This window comes from Mugil cephalus, chromosome 23 (genome assembly GCF_022458985.1).
Source record: "Mugil cephalus isolate CIBA_MC_2020 chromosome 23, CIBA_Mcephalus_1.1, whole genome shotgun sequence".
NCBI lineage: Eukaryota > Metazoa > Chordata > Actinopteri > Mugiliformes > Mugilidae > Mugil > Mugil cephalus.
Window position 1 is genome coordinate 5272987 of NC_061792.1, and position 24389 is coordinate 5297375.

At 45.9% G+C, this 24389-nt stretch overlaps 1 protein-coding gene across 20 annotated transcripts in view; it reads left to right on the top strand.

The window, feature by feature from the left end:
* The window catches only part of LOC125000950 (protein unc-80 homolog), a 39184-nt gene extending 15427 nt beyond the window's left edge, over window positions 1-23757 (top strand). For 4 of the 20 annotated variants that reach the window (XM_047576734.1, XM_047576728.1, XM_047576741.1 and 1 more), the window contains 45 exons: window positions 22-175; window positions 2054-2226; window positions 2326-2538; window positions 2617-2752; window positions 3603-3736; window positions 3830-4007; window positions 4081-4320; window positions 4394-4491; window positions 4580-4783; window positions 4864-4971; window positions 5071-5209; window positions 6127-6308; window positions 6556-6687; window positions 7185-7217; window positions 7980-8166; window positions 8250-8381; window positions 8920-9063; window positions 9172-9272; window positions 9405-9491; window positions 9854-10037; window positions 10167-10261; window positions 10351-10440; window positions 10557-10658; window positions 10732-10912; window positions 10979-11244; window positions 11326-11460; window positions 11549-11687; window positions 11773-11869; window positions 11965-12135; window positions 12212-12304; window positions 12393-12611; window positions 12727-12957; window positions 14306-14555; window positions 14638-14761; window positions 14843-15049; window positions 15128-15312; window positions 16147-16312; window positions 16400-16579; window positions 16666-16813; window positions 17230-17286; window positions 18288-18369; window positions 18525-18630; window positions 18901-18921; window positions 19163-19380; window positions 20901-23757. In XM_047576734.1, coding sequence (XP_047432690.1) covers window positions 22-175; window positions 2054-2226; window positions 2326-2538; window positions 2617-2752; window positions 3603-3736; window positions 3830-4007; window positions 4081-4320; window positions 4394-4491; window positions 4580-4783; window positions 4864-4971; window positions 5071-5209; window positions 6127-6308; window positions 6556-6687; window positions 7185-7217; window positions 7980-8166; window positions 8250-8381; window positions 8920-9063; window positions 9172-9272; window positions 9405-9491; window positions 9854-10037; window positions 10167-10261; window positions 10351-10440; window positions 10557-10658; window positions 10732-10912; window positions 10979-11244; window positions 11326-11460; window positions 11549-11687; window positions 11773-11869; window positions 11965-12135; window positions 12212-12304; window positions 12393-12611; window positions 12727-12957; window positions 14306-14555; window positions 14638-14761; window positions 14843-15049; window positions 15128-15312; window positions 16147-16312; window positions 16400-16579; window positions 16666-16813; window positions 17230-17286; window positions 18288-18369; window positions 18525-18630; window positions 18901-18921; window positions 19163-19380; window positions 20901-21407 — 7029 coding nt within the window. In that variant the 3' untranslated portion in view covers window positions 21408-23757. The remainder of the gene's footprint in view (window positions 1-21; window positions 176-2053; window positions 2227-2325; window positions 2539-2616; window positions 2753-3602; window positions 3737-3829; window positions 4008-4080; window positions 4321-4393; window positions 4492-4579; window positions 4784-4863; window positions 4972-5070; window positions 5210-6126; window positions 6309-6555; window positions 6688-7184; window positions 7218-7979; window positions 8167-8249; window positions 8382-8919; window positions 9064-9171; window positions 9273-9404; window positions 9492-9853; window positions 10038-10166; window positions 10262-10350; window positions 10441-10556; window positions 10659-10731; window positions 10913-10978; window positions 11245-11325; window positions 11461-11548; window positions 11688-11772; window positions 11870-11964; window positions 12136-12211; window positions 12305-12392; window positions 12612-12726; window positions 12958-14305; window positions 14556-14637; window positions 14762-14842; window positions 15050-15127; window positions 15313-16146; window positions 16313-16399; window positions 16580-16665; window positions 16814-17229; window positions 17287-18287; window positions 18370-18524; window positions 18631-18900; window positions 18922-19162; window positions 19381-20900) is intronic. The other 16 variants (XM_047576740.1, XM_047576743.1, XM_047576739.1 and 13 more) reach the window with 15 other exon arrangements.
* The last annotated feature ends 632 nt before the right edge of the window (window positions 23758-24389 follow it).

The following is a 24389-nucleotide window of genomic DNA, read 5'->3' on the forward strand; positions in this document are numbered from 1 at the left end:
ATGTGTGTCGATGCGCCTCAGGTGAAGTTCACCAGTGCGGTGAAGCTGTCCGAAGGGGTCGCGGCGGGGCCGGAGTACGGCAGGGACGAGGAGGAGAATTTCTTCAAGCGGCTCGGTAAATGGAGGTCTGGCAGGAGGAATCCATCCAAGCTTCACCACACAGAAGAGAAAGATGGTAGACCTCCCCGACCCCGGGGTGCCCCTTGCCCACCCACAACCCATCGTCTTTTGTCTATTTATTTATTTATTTATTTATCTCTCGTCCTGTCCCCACCTCTGTTTGTCTCGTGTGGTGTTTTGTCTCGCCTCACAAGTCGTGGTCTGCTGTCTTTTGCCCGTTCTCCATGTCAGCTCTGTCGTATAGTTGCTCACTAAGGCCCCTGAATGTATCCTTTTCAACCCATCATAGTGTCGAGTCTGAAAACACACCTTTACGACTGTAATTATACGTCATACCACTAGTTTTTCTTATTATAATGTGGGGAGTTTATACTAAACTGTAATAAATGCAAAGTGGACCACTGTTGGACCTTATTTCAAAGGAAATATGTATTGTAGTCAATGGCAATTTCAGTAGTAGTCAATGGTTTGGTCCATGAATTACACGAATGGCAGTACTTACAATTTCTCTCTGTACAAGCGATATAAACTTAACATAGATACATAAATATAGAGATAATTATAGGTGTTGGTGAAGTAAATGGCACTGCAGCTTTTTGTGACACCATTGACTTCCATTAATTTTTTTAAAAAGGCAAGTAAGGTCCAACGATTTTGTGACACTATTGACTTCCATTCATTTTTTTAAAAAGGCAAATAAGGTCCAACGATTTTGTGACACTATTGACTTCCATTCATTTTTTTAAAAAGACAAATAAGGTCCAACGATTTTGTGACACTATTGACTTCCGTTCATTTTTTTTAAAAAGGCAAATAAGGTCCAACGATTTTGTGACACTATTGACTTCCATTCATTTTTTTAAAAAGACAAATAAGGTCCAACGATTTTGTGACACCATTGACTTCCATTCATTTTTTTAAAAAGGCAAATAAGGTCCAACGATTTCCGATGTCCTGGTTGAAATTTTGCTGGAGTTCCCCTTTAATGTAATCACCATAAACAAATAAAGTCATCCTCATTTTGCGACAATATTCTGCTAAACATTCCTCAGGCCGACATTCAGATGCGTTGAAAACCCCACCCTGTGTTGGAGTGTGACCGCAAGTTGCCTAAATTTATCGCCCTCTCTAAAGCTCACGAATAGAAGCCCAGAGCGCTCTCATCTGATTTGTCGCAACTGTTCTGTGACTTTTCTGTGTCGTGTCGCCAACTCTGCATTCTCTCCAGTGCACGTCCTGTCCTTTTCAACATCCAACTCCCGCTCCTCTTCCTTTCGCCCCGGCGGTGAAAAAGAGAGGAAAGTGCGGTGCGTTACAGCGACTCGCATCTCTCGAAAAACCATCTTTCTGCTGTGGAGCGTGTTTCCGTGCCACGTCGAGCATGCCGCTGTCGGCGCTCTCCCCATCTCTTCTGTGGTGACGTCTGGTGGTATCTTCCGGTGCCTGGGTTGCAGTGATAAAACACAATGGTCCACATGCAGCTTTCTTCTGCACGGCGACGGTTACACTTGTCATTTCAGTGTGATTTATTCGATCCCACCAAATCTCTGAATTTTATCTCTCGAGATTCTCTACAAGTTCTAATTTTTTTGCCTCCTTGTGAAAAGCAAAATTGAAAATCCAAGTGTAACCGCTGCCGATGGCTGGGTGTCATCTCTCACTCATTTGTCGGTGGCTCTTCAGTGCTATTTGTTAAATGTCCTGGATGGTGATGTTGCTACATGCAATGTCCATGTGTTAGTCTTCAGTACAGTCTTTCCTTTGCATACAATTATATGACGAACACACTTTGTATTTTTCAATAAAATTTCCTCTGCTTGTTCTGTTATGCCACACTCTTCTCTTCTCTTCTCTTCTCTTCTCTTCTCTTCTCTTCTCTTCTCTTCTCTTCTCTTCTCTTCTCTTCTCTTCTCCTCTCCGTCTTCTCCTCCAGGACCTCACGGCTTTCAGGAGCGCCTGGCAGCCAGTCAGGAGGCCATGAAGAACAAGAACGTGGTGAATCTGGGCGCCATCCGGCAGGGCATGAAACGCTTCCAGTTTCTGCTCAACTGCTGCGAGCCGGGAACAATACCTGACGCCTCCATCCTCGCCGCTGCCCTGGACCTGGTGTGTTTGACGTCAGCAGCAATAAATGCCGCTCAGGGCTGTCCTCCGTACTCAAAAGCTGAAGCTTTAAAATCTTTATTCGCTTCCTGGTTCTTCTAGGAAGCTCCGGTTGTGGCCCGGGCCTCCCTCTTCCTCGAATGTGCCAGATTTGTCCACCGCTGTAACCGTGGCAACTGGCCCGAATGGATGAAGGGCCATCATGTAAATATCACCAAGAGAGGCCTGTCTAGGGGCCGATCCCCTGTTGTCGGCAACAAAAGAAACCAGAAGCTCCAGTGGAACGCAGCCAAACATTTCTGCCAGTGGGGAGACGTGAGTTGAACGTTTGACAGATTGCGTACGGTGACACTTAATAATGACATTGACTTTGAGTGTGTTTAATCTACTCAGGCCATTGGCACGAGGCTCAGCGAACTCTGCCACTCGGACAGCGAGAGCCCCGCCAACATCCTGGGTTACATTTACGACGAGGAGACCAAGCGGAGGATGAGAAAAGAAGACGAGGAAGAAGATTATTTAGATGACAGTGAGTGTTTAACGACTACCAGTGGGTCCATCTTGAGGTGATTGCTCTGCCTGTGGTCATACGGCCCATAAATGACAATGTAGTCGTGGATACAGACTGCAGCTTGACTCGCTGGTGGCGCCACACTACAGTGACCCTGAAGGTCAAAACACAACATTTCACAAAACACGACATCACAGAAAACACAACATTACAGAAAACATGACATTTCACAAACCTCAACGACCTTTCAGAAAAACACAACGACATTACAGAAAACACAACAGCATTTCACAAACCAATGTCATCTCAGAAAACACAACGATTTTGCACAAAACACAACAACATTACAGGAAACACAAGAGCATTTCACAAAACATGACATTTCACAAACCAATGACATTTCAGAAAGCACAACAACTTTGCAAAAAACACAACAACATTTCACAAAACACGACATTCCACAAAACACAACCACATTACAGAAAACACAACAGCATTTCACAGAACGCGAAATTTCACAAACCAATGACATTTCACAAAACGGCAACATTTCAGAAAACACAATGACATTTCATAAAACACAATGACATTTCAGAAAACAGCGATATTTCAGAAAACACAATGACATTTCAGAAAACACAACATTTCACAAAACACAAGTATATTTCAGAAAACACAACGACGACACAAAAACAGAGGAACATTTCAGAAAACACAACGACAAAAAGTGTTGTCTCTACCCTTTCCATAATCTGAAATGTTTCAGATTAAAAGTTCATGGTGTTTTCTGTAATGTCATTTTGTGAAATGTCGTGTTTTGTCAGTAACGTCTGTGTGTCTTAACTTTCCTTCCATCTCCGCTCCAAAGACACGGTCAATCCGACAAAATGTGGCTGCCCCTTCGCCCTGAAGATGGCGGCTTGCCAGTTGCTGTTGGAAATCACCACTTTCCTGCGAGAGACCTTCCCCTGCTTACCAAGACCACGCACTGAACCACTAGTGGTCAGTATTTAAATCTATTCAAGATCAAGACTCCAAAACCACTATCATACATATGCAAACACATACTGAGAGGCTCCATGTTGTTGGTCGTAGGATCTGGACAGCTGCCGCCTACGTCTGGACCCAGAGCTCGGCCGCCATCGCTACGAGAGGAAGATCAGCTTTGCGGGGATCCTCGACGACGAGGACGGACACGATTCGCTCAACAGCAGCAGCCACACTCTGAAATCCGACACCACGGGCGACGACAAGAAGACCCAGGAGGCTCAAGGTGGGGCCTGCTGTCTGTCTACCAGCGTTCATTTGGTCCCTTCCCTCTGATCAATGCTTATTGACGATTGCAGATAATCTCTCCTCGCTTCCTTGTTCTCCAGCGCCCATAAGGAAGATTCGTATCGGAGGCTCCCGGCTGCTTCAGATTAAAGGCGCCCGCAGTTTTCGCGTCAAGAAGGGGGGCTCCCTGTCCTCTATTCGCCGCGCAGGGAGCCTGAAGAGCACCAAGTTGTCTCGGCAGGACTCCTCCTCTGAGAACGAAGAGGGGCTGCTGTCACAAACACACAGCAGGGACACTGTCACTGACATCGGTAAGATGAGGATAAAATATGTGAGCCGTGAATGATTAAAAGGTTCAAACATTTCCGTGCTCTGATGTTGCAGGAAGTCCTTTCAGCACCAGTGAACCAAGCATCGAGCCAGAGGGTCCGAGCACAGGAGGACTAGAGGACAACTACCACCGCAACATGTCCTGGCTTCATGTACGTGCATCTGAACCCGTAGAGGTGACGTCTATATCCGTTCTCCACCGCTGACTCCCCCCCTCCTCTCTTCTCTGCCCCGGCACAGATCATGATCCTGCTGTGCAACCAGCAGAGCTTCATATGCACCCACATAGACTTCTGCCACCCGCGCTGCTACCAGCACCACAGCCGCTCCTGCGCCCGCCTCGTCCGCGCCATCAAGCTCGTGTACGGCGAGACGGTGGACAGCCTGAGGGAGGACAGCGCCTCCTCTGGCAACATCGGCGCTCGGGCGAAGAAAAACAAAGAGGTGCATTTCGCGTAACTGCTTCACAAAAAATGTAGGGACAAGACGACGCAGCGGTTTGACAAATGTGTCTTTGCCTCCAGTGTTCCGACAAGTCTTGTTTGAGGACCCCGTCTATGAAGAGGAGACCCACCGACTCCAACACCGAGGGGAAGAAGGACACGGGGATGCTCAAGTACATCCGCAACCAGGTCCATTGAGTTAGCAATTATGATTAATACATAACCAGTTCTTTTTATTGTAATTATTTTATCCCTCTTGTAGCTACAGAAACTTTTTTTTTCTTTCAGGTGATGAGCTTATCTCCAGCTCCTCTTTCCTTGCTGATCAAGGCAGCTCCTATCTTGACCGACGACATGTACGGAGACATCCAGCCGGCAGCCTGGGAGCTTTTGCTCAGCGTGGATGAACATATGGCAGCTGCTGCTGGTGAGTCGGCCATTAGTCTCTGCATCAGTGATCTTAAAGGCATCCCACTACGTTGTTGTGCCCTTCACAGTTCATAAATGTCTCTTGCCCTCAACTATATTCTGCTCATAGGCTGTATTTAAATATGGATGGCATATCGCCACTTTCTTGCATTGGCTGAACTGACGCTATTTTCCCAGGGATACAGTTTGGAGCCAGAGTCTGTACAGTGTCGTCCGAGAGTCACAATATCGATGCCCTGGTCTCTTCTCTACCTCCATTAGGGATGGGCGTATCGATCTAAATATTGATAGCATCGATACCAAGGCCAATATTGGTATTGAATCGATACTAGCGTGATGACATGGATACTTTTGTTAAAGTTTGTCTTTTATACAACCAGCAAATTATTAAGCGTTCATGTGAGTGCAGCCTCTCTCCAAGTCTGTACGCGAATGGAATTAATTCAATCGTTAAATGTTTTATATTGTAATATAAATTGGTTTATTTACCAAAAATATTGTCTTGTGTTTTACCATAATCATAACCAACTAACTTAAGGCACAAGTTATTCAAAATCATAACAATTCCAGTAAAAAGTATTGGTATCTGCAATACTAGCACTGTATTTAGCTGGTATCGGATCGATACCAAAATTCCCAGTATCGCCCACACCTAACCCCCAGTTACAAGGAAATGTTGAATTATACACAGCACTTGAAAAAATTATTTGATGTGTATTTTAGTGTTTTAGTTTGGCCCAAGTCCCGCCCACTAACATGGAGGAGGTGGAGCTTATGACCTATAATGCACCTAGCCACCAGGGGGAGCTCTACTTGCTTTGGCTACACTTTAGAGGAGCTGTTCCGCCTCCGTCTTTACATAGCCTACGATTCTTCCTTTCTCCTTCACGTCATTTTCACCTTCTTTATCTCCAGCCGCCATGTTCCTTCTGTGCGCGGTGAAGGTTCCGGACGCGGTGACCGAAATGATGATGGCCGAGTTCCAGCACCAGGAGGCCTGCCAGCGCATCAACTCCATCCTGAAGTTTTACACGCTGTGGCGATTCCGCTACCAGGTGTGGCCTCGCATGGAGGAAGGAGCCCAGCAAATCTTTAAGGTACAGAATATTAAAATATAACAACTATAATTAGTATTAACTCTTAAAAGACTAGCAAAGTCACAGCAGATATAATTTAATGCTACAGGGGGCAGCAAAACAAACTATTTTCATTTTAATAAAGAGGTAATAATTGCAGCTCCTCATCTAACAGCTCAGTGTAGCTGCTCATGACATCATCAACTCTATTTATTTAATTTAAGGCTCAAACATCAGTGTCTTAACAAACTATATTATAACGTTTCAGATCCCTCCACCCAGCATCAACTTCACTCTGCCGTCTCCAATACTGGGGATGCCGTGTGTCCCCATATTCGACCCGCCCTGGGTGCCCCAGAACACCGGCAGCGTCCAGGACCCGATCAACGAGGACCAGTCTGTAAGTCTAAGCCTGAACACGTATAAAAATGACAAATTTTATTCTTAAAAAATGTATGCATATATGTATAAATCAGAAATCTCACAACATGTGGACAGAAAGATTTACTCCACCACATGAGAATTTAGTGTAATTCGTCATTTGAATCCTCCCAAATATATTTGTTCATTTGTGAATATTTTATTTTGAAGCTTATTTCCTGATCCTGCTTAAAAACGGATCCACTTCAGACTGCTTCAAAATGTGCCACTATTGGTTATTATTTAATCCGGACACAAGAAATCTGTTAACGTGTGAAAAAATATATATGTAATACATTTTTTTTTTCCTGTTAAAATGATCATTTTAAAGCCTTAAACCAGATTTCTTGGTGTATGCTTTTACTTTCTTGTCATTTTTGTTAAAAAGCATGATGGTCAAAATATGTTTTATAGATTTTGATGACGACCTGCGAGCACATGTTCTATAATTTATCTATCGACTGTCTTTGTTTTTAGTACCCCACATTAATTCAGTCAGTCCATACCATAGTAAGTTGGTATTTCTGTCCCGGATGTTTGTGCTGATGCATCTTGTTACCTCAGATCATTAATGACAGGAGGGGAAATTAACTCCATTAAGTGCCTTTAGCCCATTGGGAGCCATAGGTTTTCATCACGGACCAGAAGCTGGGGCAGTTTCATGGGCCATTTCGGATAGTTGCATCTTGACTACATTTAAAAAAAGAGTCCTAGCACATGCTTTGAAATAAAAAATAAATAAATAACAGCATGCATCGGACATACAGACATTTTGTGTGTGTTGTGCTGTTGATGCATGGTCATTGGATGAGAATGACTTTGCCGTGTATGTTTTCCATATCATGCGTTCAGCCTACTTGGATGTGTATGAGCACTTGTGCGAATGCTGTGAGGCATTTACTGTACACAAGATACAGTAAATTCTCCGTACTCCAGTCTGAATACGTTTATTCGTGTCACAATTTGTCATGGTCGACCCCGATTCAATCCTTTCAACAGTGTTCTTTCGTGATGCTCAGGGCGGCATTAGAGCATGAGATCAATGCGCTGGAGGAGACTTACTGTATTAATGTGTTGTCCGGTCATTTTACATTACAAAATGCTCCTCAGATGTAACCATAAGCCTAGAGTAGCTGTGCTCACACGTTCCTGAAAGATTTAAACTGTTAGTCTGTGCATCATTTTGAATCTTTTTGTATGTGCACACCGGCTGCTCTACCTCCGCGCCGTTTGATCCAACGCCACCGCCCAATGCCCCTTCCCTCCTTCTAGAAATCCTTCTCGGCGCGGGCGGTGTCGCGCTCCCACCAGCGGGCCGAGCACATCCTCAAGAACCTGCAGCAGGAGGAGGAGAAGCGGCGCCTGGGCCGCGAGGCCAGCATCATCACGGCCATCCCCGTGGCTCAGGAGGCCTGTTACGAGCCCACGTGCAGCCCTCCGCCCGAGCAGGAGGAGGAAGGTGGGTCTAGCAGGCGCAGACACATGGGGTTTGACAGGAAGTGGCAGCATGGTAATCTGTCTGTTTGACATTGATCCCGCCAGCAGAAGAAGTGGTGAACCTGGCATCACGCCGTCTGTCCGTCAGTCCATCCTGCGCCTCCAGTAACTCCCACAGGAACTATTCCTTCCGCCGGGGCTCCGTGTGGTCCGTCCGCTCACTGGCCAGTGCTGAAGGTATCGCAATTAATTGTCCAGATCACTGTGACATCACAGAAGTGTTTTTGCCATACCTCACCTTGATTCAACAAGTTATCCTTTAGAGCAGGGGTGTCAAACTCATTTTAGTTCAGGGGCCACATACAGCCCAATTTGACCTCAAGGGGGCCGGGCCAGTTACCCAATAGCTTATTACCTGGTAAATAACGACATCTCCAAATGTTTCCCTTTGCTTTAGTGCACAAAAGTACAGCTACATGTAATGAACAACTGTGAAATTTCTTATTTCGTCAAAAATTTTCAGCTAATATCTTCATTGTAATTTTTGCAAATTCATCCCACGGGCCAGATTGGACCCTCTGGCGGGCCGGTTTTGGCCCCCGGGCCTTATGTTTGACACCCCTGCTTTAGATAAAACAGATGAAACAAAGGAAAGAATTTTATATTCAAACTGTCAAATGATAACATCACAGGGACATGATAATATTATAGTCTGAAGTTGAGGTCCAACTTGACAGGATGGCGGAGGCGATAATTTTAGTTTGTTATTTTCCAGACGAAGAAAACACAACAGAGCACACTCCCACTCACCACATGCTACAGCCACCCCAGGCCGTCTTCCCAGCATGCATCTGCGCTGCCGTCCTGCCGATAGTGCACCTCATGGAGGACGGGGAGGTTCGAGAGGACGGCGTCGCTGGTAGGTGTCCTTATATGTAAAACTGTCCCTAGATTCAATGAAAGGACAAATTGCCAGCTAAGTTTTGGACCTAAAAAAAATACATGAACTGAATATTTTTTTCTCCAGTGAGTGCTGTTGCTCAACAAATCCTCTGGAACTGCCTGATTGAAGATCCGGCTCTGGTCCTGCGCCACTTCCTGGAGAAACTAACAGTGAGCAACAGACAGGTAGGCCACCTCTGAAGAAAACACGGATGTCTTTTTTTGACTTTTGAACTTTGTCATAGTTTAGTGTTGATGCTAATCAGCTGCTGCAAGCACGAAATGACAAATGTTGTTTTTCTTATGTCTTTGTGACAGGATGAGCTGATGTACATGCTGAGGAAGCTCCTGCTCAACATCGGAGATCTGCCAGCTCAGACCTCTCATATACTCTTCAACTACCTGGTGAGAACAGATACAACAACATTTTCTTAATCTTTTATTTTTAGTTTTCTTAAATTAATCTAGATTAATTAAGATTAATAATTAATCTAGATTAATCGAGAATAATTTAGATTAGTAATGAATTTAGATTAATTTAATTTAATCTAGATTAATCTAAATTAATCTAATCTAGATTAATCTAGATTAATTTAATTTAGATTAGTAATTAATTTAGATTAATTTAATTTAAACTAGATTAATTTAGAATAATTTAATCTACATTAATCCAGATCAATTTAGATTAATAATGAATTTAGAATAAAAACATAATCAATCTAGATTAATTTAAGTAAATTAATAGCCATTTTCCCACTGCCATCCAGGTGGGACTGATAATGTACTTCGTGCGGACGCCTTGTGAGTGGGGCATGGACGCCATCTCGGCCACGCTGACCTTTCTGTGGGAGGTGGTCGGCTACGTAGAGGGGCTCTTCTTCAAGGACCTGAAGCAGACCATGAAGAAGGAGCAGTGTGAGGTCAAGCTCCTGGTGACTGCCTCCATGCCAGGTGAACCTGCTGATACCAAATAACAATAATAACAATATTAGTAAACCTCCTTTTCTTAACCAAATGTAAATGCAATACTGCTGATTAATTTAATATCACACTGATATATTCTGGTATTTGTCGGTGCAGGGACCAAAACATTAGTGGTGCACGGGCAGAATGAATGTGACATCCCAACACAACTACCAGTCCACGAAGACACTCAGTTTGAAGCCCTGTTGAAGGTAACTACACTGAAGTAGACTTCATTCTGTTATCTGTCTGAAAATTGACTAAATACCATAAATATAACGTCTAATCTTTCTCCTGCTAGGAGTGTCTTGAATTTTTCAACATTCCCGAAGCCAGGTCAGCGCATTACTTCCTCATGGACAAACGGTGGAACCTCATCCATTATTCCAAGGTGGTTACTTTGCTCAAGAACTTGATTTATTTGCTTGTTGAGAGAGCTGCTTTGTTGGATTTACAAACAGCGTTTCACTATTTTTCTATGACTCCACCTTAACCTCCATCCTTTAGACGTACGTGAGAGACATCTACCCTTTCCGGAGGTCAGTCTCTCCCCAGCTCAACCTCGTCCACATGCTGCCTGAGAAAGGACAGGAGCTCATCCAGAAACAAGTAAGGCTTCGAATGGTAAAAATATCATGTTTGCCTAGCTGTTGTTCTCATTCTCTCTCCTCCGTTCTTCTAGGTGTTTTCTCGTAAACTCGAGGAAGTCGGCCGCGTCCTGTTCCTCATCTCCCTCACGCAGCACATGCCAGCTGTGCACAAGCAATCCCACGTCTCCCTCCTGCAGGAAGACCTCCTTCGCCTGCCCTCCTTCCCACGCACAGCCATCGACGCAGAGTTCTCCCTGTTCAATGAGCCTCAAGGTGAGACAAACACCACGAGCATAAACCTTTCAGTTTGTGGTTTACTTTCATATTTTCCGTCTCCAGGGAAGGAGCTGTTTGGTTTGGACACCCTCCACAAGGTTCTGTGGATCAAGCTGCTGGAGGAGATGTTTCTGGGCATGCCCAGTGAGTACCCGTGGGGCGACGAGATGATGCTGTTCCTCAACGTCTTCAATGGAGCTCTGCTGCTCCACCCCGAGGACAGCGCCCTGCTCAGGCAGTACACAGCGACCGCCATCAACACCGCCGTGCACTTCAACCATCTCTTCTCATTGAGCGGTTACCAGTGGATCCTGCCCACCATGCTCCAGGTAAACAAGACACTTGACCAGGCCTCATGTCTTAGAAGAAACTGTTGGATTTACTATGTTCCTTCTGTTTTGCCGTCATAGGTTTATGCTGATTATGAGAGCAACCCTCTACTGAGGCAGGGCATTGAGTTTTGCTGCAGGCAGTTCTACATCCTCCACAGAAAACCCTTCATCCTGCAGCTGTTTGCCAGCGTGGCTCCGCTTCTGGAGTTCACTGTGAGACTTGTGAATATATACAAATAATTCTGTAGTCAACTGGTTTTCCTTAATATTCTTTCATACCGTGGATTTCTCTGTCTCCCAGACCAGCACCAGCACTGGTCTGTCCAAAGGAGTGTCCGCCCAATGTCTGTTCGACCTGCTGGTCTCTCTGGAAGGTGAAACTCAGGATGCCCTGGACGCTCTGGAGCTGGTCAAGGCTGAGAAGCCTCTGCGATCTCTAGGTAGGTCCATTATCGTTTATGGAAAGCCCTGCCAGTGGACTCGAAGTTTATAAAAACATCAAAACCTCAGATTTTTGTTCCCCAGATTTCTGTTACGGCAACGAGGACTTGACCTTTTCTATCAGCGAAGCCATCAAGCTCTGTGTCACCGTGGTTGCTTACGCCCCCGAATCTTTTAGGAGGTATGGGCAAAAAAATCCTCAAGCCACTTCTTCCTTTTTTCTTCAAACCTACAGCAACGAATTTGTGTCCTGATGTTTTCCTTGCGTCTCTCCAGTCTCCAGATGCTGATGGTGCTGGAGGCTTTGGTTCCCTGCTTTCTCCAGAAGCTCAAGAGCAACACAATCACCATGGAGTCCGCTTCGGCCGCCAGGGACGAGATCGCAGCCATTGCTGCTCTGGCCACATCTCTACAGGCCCTTCTCTACAGCTCCGAGGCATTAACGAGGTTTGTTTCTTAGCATGAACACCACATTAGATGCTATTTTCAGCCCTGCTAATACTATACTCGCTCTCCTTCTCAGGCCCATGACAGCACCTCAGTTGTCCCGTTGTGATCAGGGCCATAAGGGAGGCACAACTGCAAACCATGCCATGTCAGGAGGAGTCAACACCAGGTCAGAACCACAGCATAAACTGTTGGTCTCAGAAGCTCAGAGCGTAGTTCTGGGGTTTGAGTGTCTGATGAGCAGGTTGTGTTCCTAGGGACAACCTCCACCTGCTGGAGGAAGGTCAAGGGATGCCACGGGAGGAGCTGGACGAGCGCATCGCCCGGGAGGAGTTTCGCCGACCACGGGAGTCCCTGTTAAACATCTGCACTGAGTTTTACAAGCACTGTGGACCCCGACTCAAAATCCTGCAGAATGTCGCCGGCGAGCCGCGCGTCATAGCTCTGGAGCTCCTGGACATCAAGTCCCACATGAGGTGAGGCTGATCCCAGCGTCCTCCATGAAATTTATGATATAATCCAAAGTCTCTTACTGCAAAAGGGCATACCTCAAGTTTCTTAAGCATTAGATGCTCTGAATGTGTGTTTCAGGCTAGCAGAGATCGCTCACGCCTTGCTGAAGCTGGCGCCCTACGACACCCTGACCATGGAAAGCCGAGGCCTGCGTCGCTACATCATGGAGATGCTGCCCATCACCGACTGGTCCTCGGAGGCCGTCCGCCCCGCCCTCATCCTCATCCTCAAGAGGCTGGACCGCATGTTCAACAAAATCCACAAGATGCCTACGCTCAGGTGCGCTCGCCCACAGGCATTATGCACCAGGTCTGTTGGTAACAATCCCTCTTCTTTCACCGTCTCCCTGTGAGTGTATCGTGCTGTACCGGTGCCGTGGTGTGTACAGTAGATAGACGGCTTCTTGGCACTGTCCTCTGTAGCGCTGCCTTTCGTGGGTGCTGTACCGTAAGTCCAGCTGTGATGTGTTATTGTGCGGGCACATGAGGGGAGTGTGAGAGGAGGTGAAAGCATAAATGAGATGTGTGTAACAATGGATCACTGGCAGTGTCCTCTCTAAGCCAGTCTTATGCCAGGGAACACAGTAGACCGGACACCCAGGGAAACAAACACATACATGTAAAGTAAAAACAGACCAACAAAATTATTTTAACATTTATGAATGAAACAAAGACATTGTTTGAAGTAAATCCACTCTATCTCTCCCTTCAGTCTCCTGCCTCTAGCTAGCCAGCAATAGCTCTGATCTCCATCATACAATAACTTTACATGCACGTAAAAAAAGAAATATTGCCTTAATCCGACTTTAACTGGACAACCTAAATGCATGTAAACATATCTCCTTAAACAGATAATGCGATTGGAAATTGATTTTCTCTGGCAAGCATACGCCTTAATCAGACTTTAACTGGACAACACGCGTGCGCATGCTCCACAACCGCTGCGCTGGTGTATGACCGCGGAACAAAAACAGCCAAGAACGCCGGTCGCAGAAGACGAAGGTAAACAGAACCGGTAGAAGAACCACCTGAGGGATAGCGCCATCTTATCTGCACCAGCAGTCGTAGATCACATTACGTACGAGATTTAAAAAAAAAACTCAACTATTATCCATTTTATTGTTGTTTGAAATGGCGCATGAATGACTCTTGCTTATTATATGATGTTTTGAGTCAACCAGAAAGGACGCCATAATAACACGCTGACAAGACACACATCGCCACCTAGTGTAGAGGAGGAGGACATGATAAATGCACTGATAGACTGTATAAAGATGCAAGCAGAACAGCTCCTCTAAAGTGAAGCCAAAGCAAGTAGAGCTCCCCCTGGTGACTGGCTGAAGTATAGGTCATAAGCTCCACATCCTCCATGTTAGTGGATAGGACTTTGGCCAAACTAAAACACTAAAATACATGATACACGACACATCCGACCAGAGGGAACACTGGTCACAGGTGATCTGTTGCTGCAGCGTTTAGTTGCCTGTGTTCGTGAGCTTTGCAACATTTGGTGTCAGTCGAAATGAGGTCGAGGCGTCAGTGGAGAGTCCGTTTCTCCTTTGCCGTCCACTCATCGGGCGACGGACCTTTCTCTCTCTATCAAATCCGTGACTGTGTGCTTCTGTTCGGGTCCGGGGTGGTGCTGTGTGTCTCTGCAGGAGACAGGTGGAGTGGGAGGCGGCGAGCAACCTGATCGAGGGGATCTGCCTGACCCTGCAGCGGCAGCCGATCATCTCCTTCCTGCCGCACCTGCGCTCGCTGATCAACGTCTGCGTCAACCTGGTGATGGGAGTGGTCGGTCCCTCCAGCGTGGCAGACGGGCTGCCTCTCCTCCACCTCAGCCCCTACCTCTCCCCTCCTCTCCCTTTCAGCACGGCCGTGGTGCGGCTGGTCGCCCTGCAGATTCAGGTAAACCTCAAATAAACATCCTCTCTCTCAAGAAAAAACACAATCTTGACACTAAAACTTTTTATCCCCCTCCTCCTTTAAGGCCTTGAAGGACGACTTCCCTCTCAGTCATGTGATCTCGCCTTTCACCAATCAGGAAAGGCGAGAGGGGATGCTGCTCAACCTCCTCATTCCCTTCGTATTGACGGTGGGATCTGGAAGCAAAGGCACGTGACTGTCTCTCTTTTGAGAGTTTGAGAAGCGATTTATTGGTTGAAATATTGCTATTTAACATGTTTCATGTGCAGACAGCCCCCACCTCGAGCAGCCGGAGATCTTCCTGCTCCTCCAGACAGTCATCAACATCCTCCTGCCCCCTCGCATCATCTCCACCTCCCGCACCAAGAACTTCATGCTGGACGCGTCCCCGGCTCACTGCTCCACGCCGGGGGACACGGGGAAGGACCTGCGCAGGGAGGGGTTAGCGGAGTCCACCAGCCAAGCTGCGTATCTCGGTACGGACGCCGAGGTTTGGCGCCGCGTTTTGCGCAACTTTTTACCCGCTTTTCTTCTGACCTTCTTTTCTTCTGCAGCTCTGAAGGTGGTGCTGGTTTGCTTCGAGCGCTCTCTGGGGAACCACTGGTATCGGCTGAGCCTGCAGGTGAAGGAGATGGCTCTGAGGAAAGTGGGCGGACTGGCCTTCTGGGACTTTATCGACTTCATCGTCCGAACTCGGATCCCCATTTTCGTCCTGCTGAGACCCTTCATTCAGTGCAAGGTAAAGATTTCTCAGACGTTTTTTTTCTTACTTTATTTTCAGGGATGCACCAATCCGATATTTGTATCGGTATCGATATCGAAGAAGATTCTAGATCGGGTATCGGTGACAATAAGCCGATCCATATCGGTAATGGATGTTTAATTCCCATTTGCACTAAACTATATTAAGAGCTGATTGCTGTTTATTTTGAAAGTCTACCGACCGAGCTAGTGAAGCTATTGTTTTTTCTCAATTTCAGCTCCTTTATTTATTATTTAATATTTATTTTGTTTTACATTGGGTTTTGAATCCCTAATTGCACCGACTGAACCAGTTACACTTGTTATATTTTTATGATTAAGATTGTTTTACTGGTGCACAATTATTAAATAAAGAAGTAATTCAGTACTTTTATATCTGTTTATTAGTTTTTTAAAAAAAATAGGAAAAAAAATGTTTAAGTCAAGTCTGATGTTGTCTTGCACAAAAGAATGATCCCAGTCTTTTCCACACAAGAAAAACGCTATTTTTCTGTATTGGTATCGATATCGGCCGATATTTAACCTCAGATAACGGTATCGGTATCAGTGGTGAAAAGGCGGATTGGTGCATCCCTACTTTTTTTTCTACCTCAAAGGTCTTCAACAAGGGGTTTTTAGCCCCTAGTGGTCTGCGGAGGTACTGCACAAAATCTGTGATTGATTAGACATTTTTTATATATATTTTTTTTTTATTTTCCCCACAAATTAAACTTTTTTAAAATACATATTAACATGAATCCAACATATTTTAGTAAAGACATAAATGGAGTCTGTTGGAGTCCTTACTAACTCATCTGTGCGTGCTCTCTAGTTGCTGACGCAGCCCGCCGACTCCCAGGAGGAGATCACAGCCCGGCACCACATCGCCGACCAGCTGGAGCGACGCTTCATCCCGCGACCCCTCTGCAAGAGCTCCCTGTTTGCAGAGTTCAACAACGAGCTCAAGATCCTCAAGGAGGCCGTGCACAGCGGCTCAGGTCGGAAACACCGAGCGAAGTCACTTCTTTTTCTCCCAAGACGTTGCTAGCAACCCGTTTAAACCTTTTCGTGCTCCCACTCCACAGCGTACCAGGGCAAGACGTCCATCAGCACGGTGGGGACCTCCACGTCGGCCTACCGCCTCAGCCTGGCCACGATGTCGCGCTCCAACACGGGCACCGGCACGGTTTGGGAGCAGGACAGCCAGCCGTCACGTCAGCCTTCGCAGGACACGCTCAGCCGCACCGACGAGGACGACGAAGAGAGTCAGAAACGCTTCCCTCACACTTTTTTTCTTCCTCTCACGTTCGCATGAATCTGAAGCGAGCTCACCGTTCTCTCTCGCTCCCAGACGACTCCATGAGCATCCCCAGCGTGGTGAGCGAGCACGAGGCGTTCCTGCCGCGGGTGATGTCCCAGCGGCGCTTCTCCAGCCACGCCACCGGCTCGGCCGCCTCGCAGCCCGAGGCCCCGCGCGCCACCATGTTGCCCAGCCACAGGTAACGATCCCAGCAAGCACAGAGCCAAAACAAGGCTTCTTCACTGAGAGGAGACAATCAAGGATCCGATTCCAGGTCAAAACACTACGAAGTGTTAGATGTTTTCCTTTACCAGAGACGACAGGAATAATTTCCATTCTAGAAACATGACGATTTATTAAAGTGTTGAGAACTGATATCTTGAAACCAGCCATTTCTCACGGTCACATATTTCTCTGTATATCTCTGTTGATTTCTAACGTTTCCACTCAGCAGTCTCAGTCCAGCGCCGTGAAGCGGTAAGAATGTTAAAAACCTTTTAGCGAGACGGCCCCGGCTTTTCCGCCTTTTAATGAGGACGGGGGTCCGGTGGCTGCTGACGGATCTCAACTTCACTCCTTAAACTCCCGTTCTCCCCCTTCGCCCCCTTTTTACAGTGAACCCAATGTGCTAGATGAGTCCCAGGGCCTTCTTCAGGAGGGTAACCTCTCTAGGTACAGTGGCCCTCTCTCTATCTCTGTGTCCAGTTGGTGCATTCCCGCATCTGTCCGCCACTGGGAGGGGCATCGCCTCGGGACGGCCTCCTCTATTGGTCGATCACTCATCCACATCCAGTCAAATCGCATCGGCCCCGTCACACCTCCCCTCCCCCCCTTCCCACACTTACCTGTCTCTATCTCTTTCTGTGTGGGTCCACTGTGCCTTTTTGTCTCTGTCCCCCTACCTCTAATCACTTCCTTTTTGAGCTCCACACTGACCCTCATCTTCTCAGCTCATCTGCTGTGCTATCCTAACCAGGTCCCTCCCCACCTTTTTTAAAAAAAAAAAAAAAAAAAAAAAAAAAAAGCCAGGCCAGGGAGCTCTGTTCCTTCTCTGTTAGCCGTGGGTCTTTACAGTTGATGTGCCATCACCAAAAAGTCAGCCTCTCTCCCATTGGTGCCATGGTGTTTCATACTGTTTCCGTGTCTATCAGGCTTCTCGCTGATCAAATTGGTGCGTCCTACTGTGGATACCAATCTGTAGGGACAAGGGGGAACTGGGGTGGCAACTGTTAAAGGACGCTTTTCTTGCTTCCTTTGTCCAATTCACTTCAAATCAGATCTAGAACTAGTTATGTTTGGACTTAATATTTAAACCGGGAGGGGGGATTTCAATCGTATGTCGCGTTGCTACTCCAGCCCCTACTGTCCCCCTGTTGTGTTTTCAGTGTATGGATCATGGCAGCCCTGTTTTTTTTTTATTTATTTTTTTTATGTTCTTGTTTTTTCCGCGCTGTGATTGTGGCACACTGTGTCGTGTAGTAGTGAGCGAATGGGTAGAATAGCGGCGACATCTCGTTGTGGTTTAAACGTGTGTCGCGGGTGAGTTTCGGTCGCGGCTGGGGGGTGCGGCGTCGGCCGTCGGCTTCCTTCGCGCTCACGTTTTTTTCCTGTGTTTTTGTGTGTTTGTGTGTGTGTGTGTCCGTGCGCACGTTTGTGCAATTTGACTACGACAGGGTCGCCAGTGTGCAGAGCGAGCCGGGCCAGCAGAACCTCCTGATCCAGCCCCCCTTAGGACGAAAGCGAGGACTCAGACAGGTGGATAAATGTGTCTAGTTTAAAGGACCGATATTACTGATATTTCAAACTTGTGCAACAGTAGGGTGGCAATGCCAGAAAATTGTGGGGGAAAATAAAAAAAAAAAAAAATGTAAAAATGTCCTGCGATTTATGTCAATGTAAATTTCTTGCAGCTGCGTCGCCCCCTGCTGTCCATTCCAAAGAATGAGCCGCGAGGTCGATCCGGGGCGAGGCTTTCTACGACGCGCAGGAGCATCCAGCCCAAGAACAAGCCACTGGGTAACAGCTGCTCTCATCTGTGTCTGTAGATAAGTGATTAAAAAAAAAAAAAAAACGACAGCTAACGTACCCCGCACTTCAAATCGAGCACACAACGAGCCAAAACCTAGACTCACAAACGAGCATTGTGGTGCGTGTGCTGATTTGAACTGACCCGTGTCCCCCAGTCACCGCCGCCGCCTTTGTTCCAGTGCTGTTTGTTGTACCACCTGTCACCAGACTGACTCTTCTCACTCTGTTCTGTCTCATGCCTTATGTTTCGAAATAAAGAAACTTTATTGGACTGTGAAGGTGAGACACAACCCTTAACGCTTCCTCTCCACCCTGCAACGGCCCGCACCTTTTTTTTTTAACTGCAACCTCACCCACTAAGGCGCTCTGCATGTCTGTCTTGCATTCCCCACCCCCTCCCAGTCCCCCGCCTCCCCCCTCCTCCTGCCTCCAACTCTATATCGGTGGTGCTGATGTGTTAGCGAGCCCCCACCTGCCGCTATATGGTTTGACCACCTGCGCATGCATGTGTGTCCCACAGCGCATGGAGACCAAAAGAGGTCAGTCACCTTTACAGAGAATCAAGGCCAGCAGGCGTCGGCAGGGGCCGGCAAGCCCCCGATGACTCCCAGCGCCGCGGAGGCTCCAGCTGAGGGCAGGAAGGCCAGTCCTGCGTCGGCAAAGTCCCCAACGCTAGAAGTGCCCTCAGCCTCCTCAGCCACAGTCACTGCCGACCTACACGGACCTGCAAACACACAGGTATGAGCAGCAGAGAGGCGACGACTGGAGCAGGGTGCTGGGTAACGGTTAAAAAGCTGCTTGTTCTGTGCACATAAAGAGGAAAATTGACAGACATTTTTGATGAAAGCAACATTTGGAAAAGCAGCAGGATGAATGGTATTTAATAATTGTTGGTTCAGAAATAATGGAGGTCAATGGGTTTCTGTGGTGTTGTGTGAGAGTGAGCATTTATGGATGGTTTCTAGTATAAAATTAGTTAAATTCTATTCACCTTCATCTTAGGGCTGGGCGGTATGACCAAAAATGTATTTTTATTTTTCAAAATTCTGACAGTATTAGGTATATTATAGTATTTTTTTTCATGCATAATCACATGTTCACAACATTTTCTACTGGTTGAGAGAGGAATTAATTCAGTAGATTGACTAAGGATGGACTATTTTACTGATGATGAGTAAATACTGTAGAATGATGCCACACTAGTAGTGAAACGGGTTTGCATGGCCCCATGTTAGCAACCAGGGGCATGCACAGCGTGGAAATAAAAAAAAAATCTAGTTTTACCAAGATGAAATGGAGAAACAGGGACAATTATGGTCTCATTTATTTTGACATATTTATTCATATTTAAACTGCTATGTCTGTAATGTCAGTAGCAGTGGACAGGCTACCGTATTAACTGTAGTCTGCGTGCAACATTTGTTTTTATTCATTCATTACAAAAAAAAAAAAAACTAAAATTGGGGACAGCTATAGCCAGGGGACAGGTCGTCACAAAATGGAAACTGTCCCCAGAAATCGGGGATGTCTGGTCCCCCTAAAAAAAAACAAAACAAAAAAAACAACCGATGCAGCACTTTTTTTGGCACAAATCTTCTGGTTCTGCCCTTCGTTTATGGACCTTTCCATCTTCACCACGCCTCGCAGTGACGCAGTCGTACCATGCGTGTTTGTAAGCTCTACATTGAAAATTACCCAGTTAATTACCCAGTCAAATACACCGGTATGCCTGTATATTAACCTAAACATCCGCCTGCGGTATTTGAATTACCGTAATTCACCGATAGACAAAATTCAAAATGTGTCTGAACAAGGAAGTTGCGCTTTCTCGGGGGAAAACAAATGCCATTACGGTAACGATGACGCGCCGCTGCTGTAAGGCTGCAGGTTGGGTGAGCGACGCAAGACTGAGGAGACCCAAGAAGAGAGTTGTTTGGAGGAATTTATTGGTAAAATCTCCAGCCACACTTTTTCAACAGCGCAAACTACGGTGAGTTACGGTAACTCAAGCCGCGTGCTTTAACAGATCGCCAGCAACCCGCTCGGTTTTAAAGGGTTACAAATTAATATCGCAATGAAAAACTACCGATATTTTGTATGAACCGGTATACCGGCCAGCCCTACCTCCATCATGTTTAGGCAGAGACTGCCCCCAGCAGGATGAAAGCATGATCTCAGTACGGTACTTGGGTGAACTGGCCTCTTTAGTGTGTCGCTGTGCAGGCTGAAGCTACAGGAACAAGTGTGTTCTCACCCAGGTCCCTCCAGCCATAAGCAGCAAGGAGAAGAGAGAGCAGTGGGGGCTCCGCAGCAGCCTCTCCCCTCCCCCCTCCATCTCCCGCCCCTCCACTCCCACCCCCCCATCCCGAACCTGCTCCCCTCTCCCTCTCTCCCGAACCTGCTCCCCTCTCCCCCTGTCCCGCACCTCCTCCCCTCTCCCTCCGCCGCTCCCCGTGCTGGCCACAGCGCCCGCCCCGGGCCCCCCACCCCCGCCGCCGCTGCCACCACCACCACCACCACAACCGACCCCGCTCCTCCCCCCGCCTCCGCCGGGGCCTTCGCGGATCAGAGAGAGCCCCGGGGACGAGGACACGACGGCGCTCCTCCCCCGCAGCGGCACCCTGCTGCAGCTCAGCGAGGACGACGGCACCGAGAACCCGCTCCTCACCCCTCTGCTGTCCCCTCCTTCACCCCGCCGCTCGCCCCGCCGCTCTCCTCTTCCTCTCTCCCCCGTCGACCTGGACCTGGATGAATCCCACGTGTGAGGGAAGCGACAGGTGCATTTTATTTCTCTATGTGGAGCTTCTACAACTTCTACATAGGTCTACACGGTCTATTCTCCCTCACTCACATCCTAAAAGCTGTTTCCCTCTCAAACTAAACTGCTCTCTCCTCGGGTCCAGTTATTTAGTTTCACATCTAAATTTCTCCTTGATCTCAGTTTTCTACCTGTCCTTAAACTGAGGACTGAATGTATATCACATCAGCAATCTGCTCTCTTTACATCTCATCTCATCAGAAAGCCCAAGATATTTATTTTCCAGTCAGTAGCAGAGCAAATAATTACTTATAAAAGAGAAGAAATTGATTTTTTTTTATTAAATAAAGGGAATAAATAAATATACACTACAGTATAGGATTTTAAACATTATATGTGGTCGTGTGGAACAGGAATAAAACATTATATATATATATATATATATTGAGAGAGTTTATATTTAAGAAAAATCTAAATGTGCTTTTGATTTACTTGAATATATTGATTGTTTTTTTAGGTTTAAAGAAAATATATATAAGAAGAGACAAAAAAGGTGTCAAGAGTGAGATTATGGGAAATATAGTGCAGTTAAACTTAGACTGCACAGGAAGTATAGATTATTTAGCAGCAGATTCACCAAACTGCTGCTTTTCATTGTGCAATCGACAACTCCCCCTCCATTAGACTCCACAGCGTGCTGCTCGGTGTCTCCGCAGAATATTTAATTTGTGACCAAAGACTGTATCTCCGTCTCGTGTGTGTGCGTATCAGCTCAGAACTAGCAGTTATAATGTCCCGGTGTTGCAGTGCTGCTCACGCCGTCCTGTTTGTGATATCGTCTTGTGTTCAGAGCAGTAAGACTTCCTTTAAATGTGACTACTGTGACGAAGTGATGCGGCACATTGGCCGCTACCTCTTTTGCCCATTCCGCGCCTTAACCGTCATTCATTTCTCTGAGTGAAAACCTCCTACCGTCACATTTATTGCGCGTTTCTCTCTGCCCTGTTCATGAAATTATACTGTATCTGCCTCACATTCAACCCTATTCAGCCTGTGGTATCTACAGTAATAATGCTCATGTGAAAGATACTTTATGTGCCATAATTCACACCAATGCACTGTGAGTGTTTTGTTATTGTTCTTTCTTTTTGCCGTTCCTGTTTGTGATAATATTGTGTGATTATGCCGGTCTCATAGAGGTTAAAGGGGTAGTTCAGTTTATCAAAGTGGGGTTGTATTACATTCATAGTCCTTGTATTACCTACAGTAGATGGTGGTCTCAATTTGGGAAGCGGGCAGATAAGCAAAAGCGAAGCACTTTGTTGGTGACATAAAACAAAACCCACTGAAAACAAATCTTTTTTTTTTTTTTTTTTTTAGGACATTTATTCATTTATTCAGAATCACACGTCTATCACAGGGTATTTAGTCTATCATCACAGTTTTACCCTGCCTCAACACAGTCACTTTCAAAGCCTCTTCAAGGCTGCCAGACTCCATTAACAAAAACAGAAAATTTTACCTTGACTTTCTGTTTTTTTGTTGTTGTTTTGTTTTTTGTTTGTTTTTTTGTTTGTTTTTTGACGATTAATGATTCAGATTTAAATTAGGGTTCAAAACACCAGAGTCAATAAGTGAATTAAGCTAATAAATCAGGGCATTAGTAGACCAGACACTCTGTAATGCTTCACAATTAAATTGTTGTTTTTGTCAATGGACTCTGGTGCTGGCTACCGACAGGAAACTGAAGCCGCCAGATTCCATTGACTAAACTTGAAATTTTACCTTGTAAAACACAGGGGTTTCGGTGTTTGTTAGTTTGGATATGAATAATATTAAAGCATTAAGTCACACAATGCCTCAAAGTAACGAACTGGTAGAGGCGGTGTTTGACTGGAAACGACAGTGTTCTGCGAGATTGCTGTTTCTGTCAAAGGTGTCTGGTGCCACCCACCGTCTATTCTAGGTAATGCTCTTTAAAGCAGTAGCTCCTACAGTCCCATTTTAAAGAAATCAAACTCTTCCTTTAAGAAACATAATGTCACACAAATGACTTTTCATTGATAGAGGACAGTACATGTGCACGAACTGGCAGTTGTTGACGTAAAACATTCTCATCCTGTCTAAATACGTCTCAGCTGTTTTCGTTTTTGTAAGGCGCCAAACCTAACGTGCAACGAAGCATCTTTTTTTCTTCTTCTTCTTTTAGCCAGAGGGCAACTGAATTGTTGTATCTGAGTTCCCTTTAAATGTAACGTTTCTGTGTCAAATTATGTCTTCTTTGTGCAATGGTAGAATGAAGCTACAGTATATCAGAATATTTCTGGAACATCTAAATAAATGGATATTGTTTACAATGTTTTTCGTTTTTTTTTTTTTTTGTTTTTTATTTCTTTTGTCCATTTTTACTTGCGGGGGAAGTTTAAATTAAATAATAACAATCACCAAATCATAATAAATCTAGAAAGATGCAGCAGTTTCTAAGCAACTGCGCCCTCGGCTGGGAAACAAACTCCCTAGCAACAGTTACCATGACTACTGCGTTTTTCGAGCTTCGGTTTACAAAGTAACTGCGGCTGGTCTTTAGGATTAACAAAGGTTATTAAAATACAAAGGTAAGATACTATGTGAGTTCTGAACACTTGAGTAAATAGTTTATTAAACTTTATTTCGCAATTTAGTCTGTTTTTGCATATCAGTATCAACCGGAAATAGTGCACTTCCGTTTAGTGCAAGGTGCCGATGAATTAGCCTGATTAATGTTAAGCTAGCAACGTGACTTCCGGCTCAAGCTAGCGTGTCGTTTCTCTGTCGGACAATTAACTAATTACTGACTATGAGGAGAAATTCAGAAAGTTACACATGATGACATCTGGAGTTATTTCCATATACAGTAATTGTTCAATCTGTAAGCTACCTGTCCAGACCACTTTCACGTCTTTACCTGGTAGCTATTAGCTACCTATTAGCTTCAGTTACATCTTTGAAA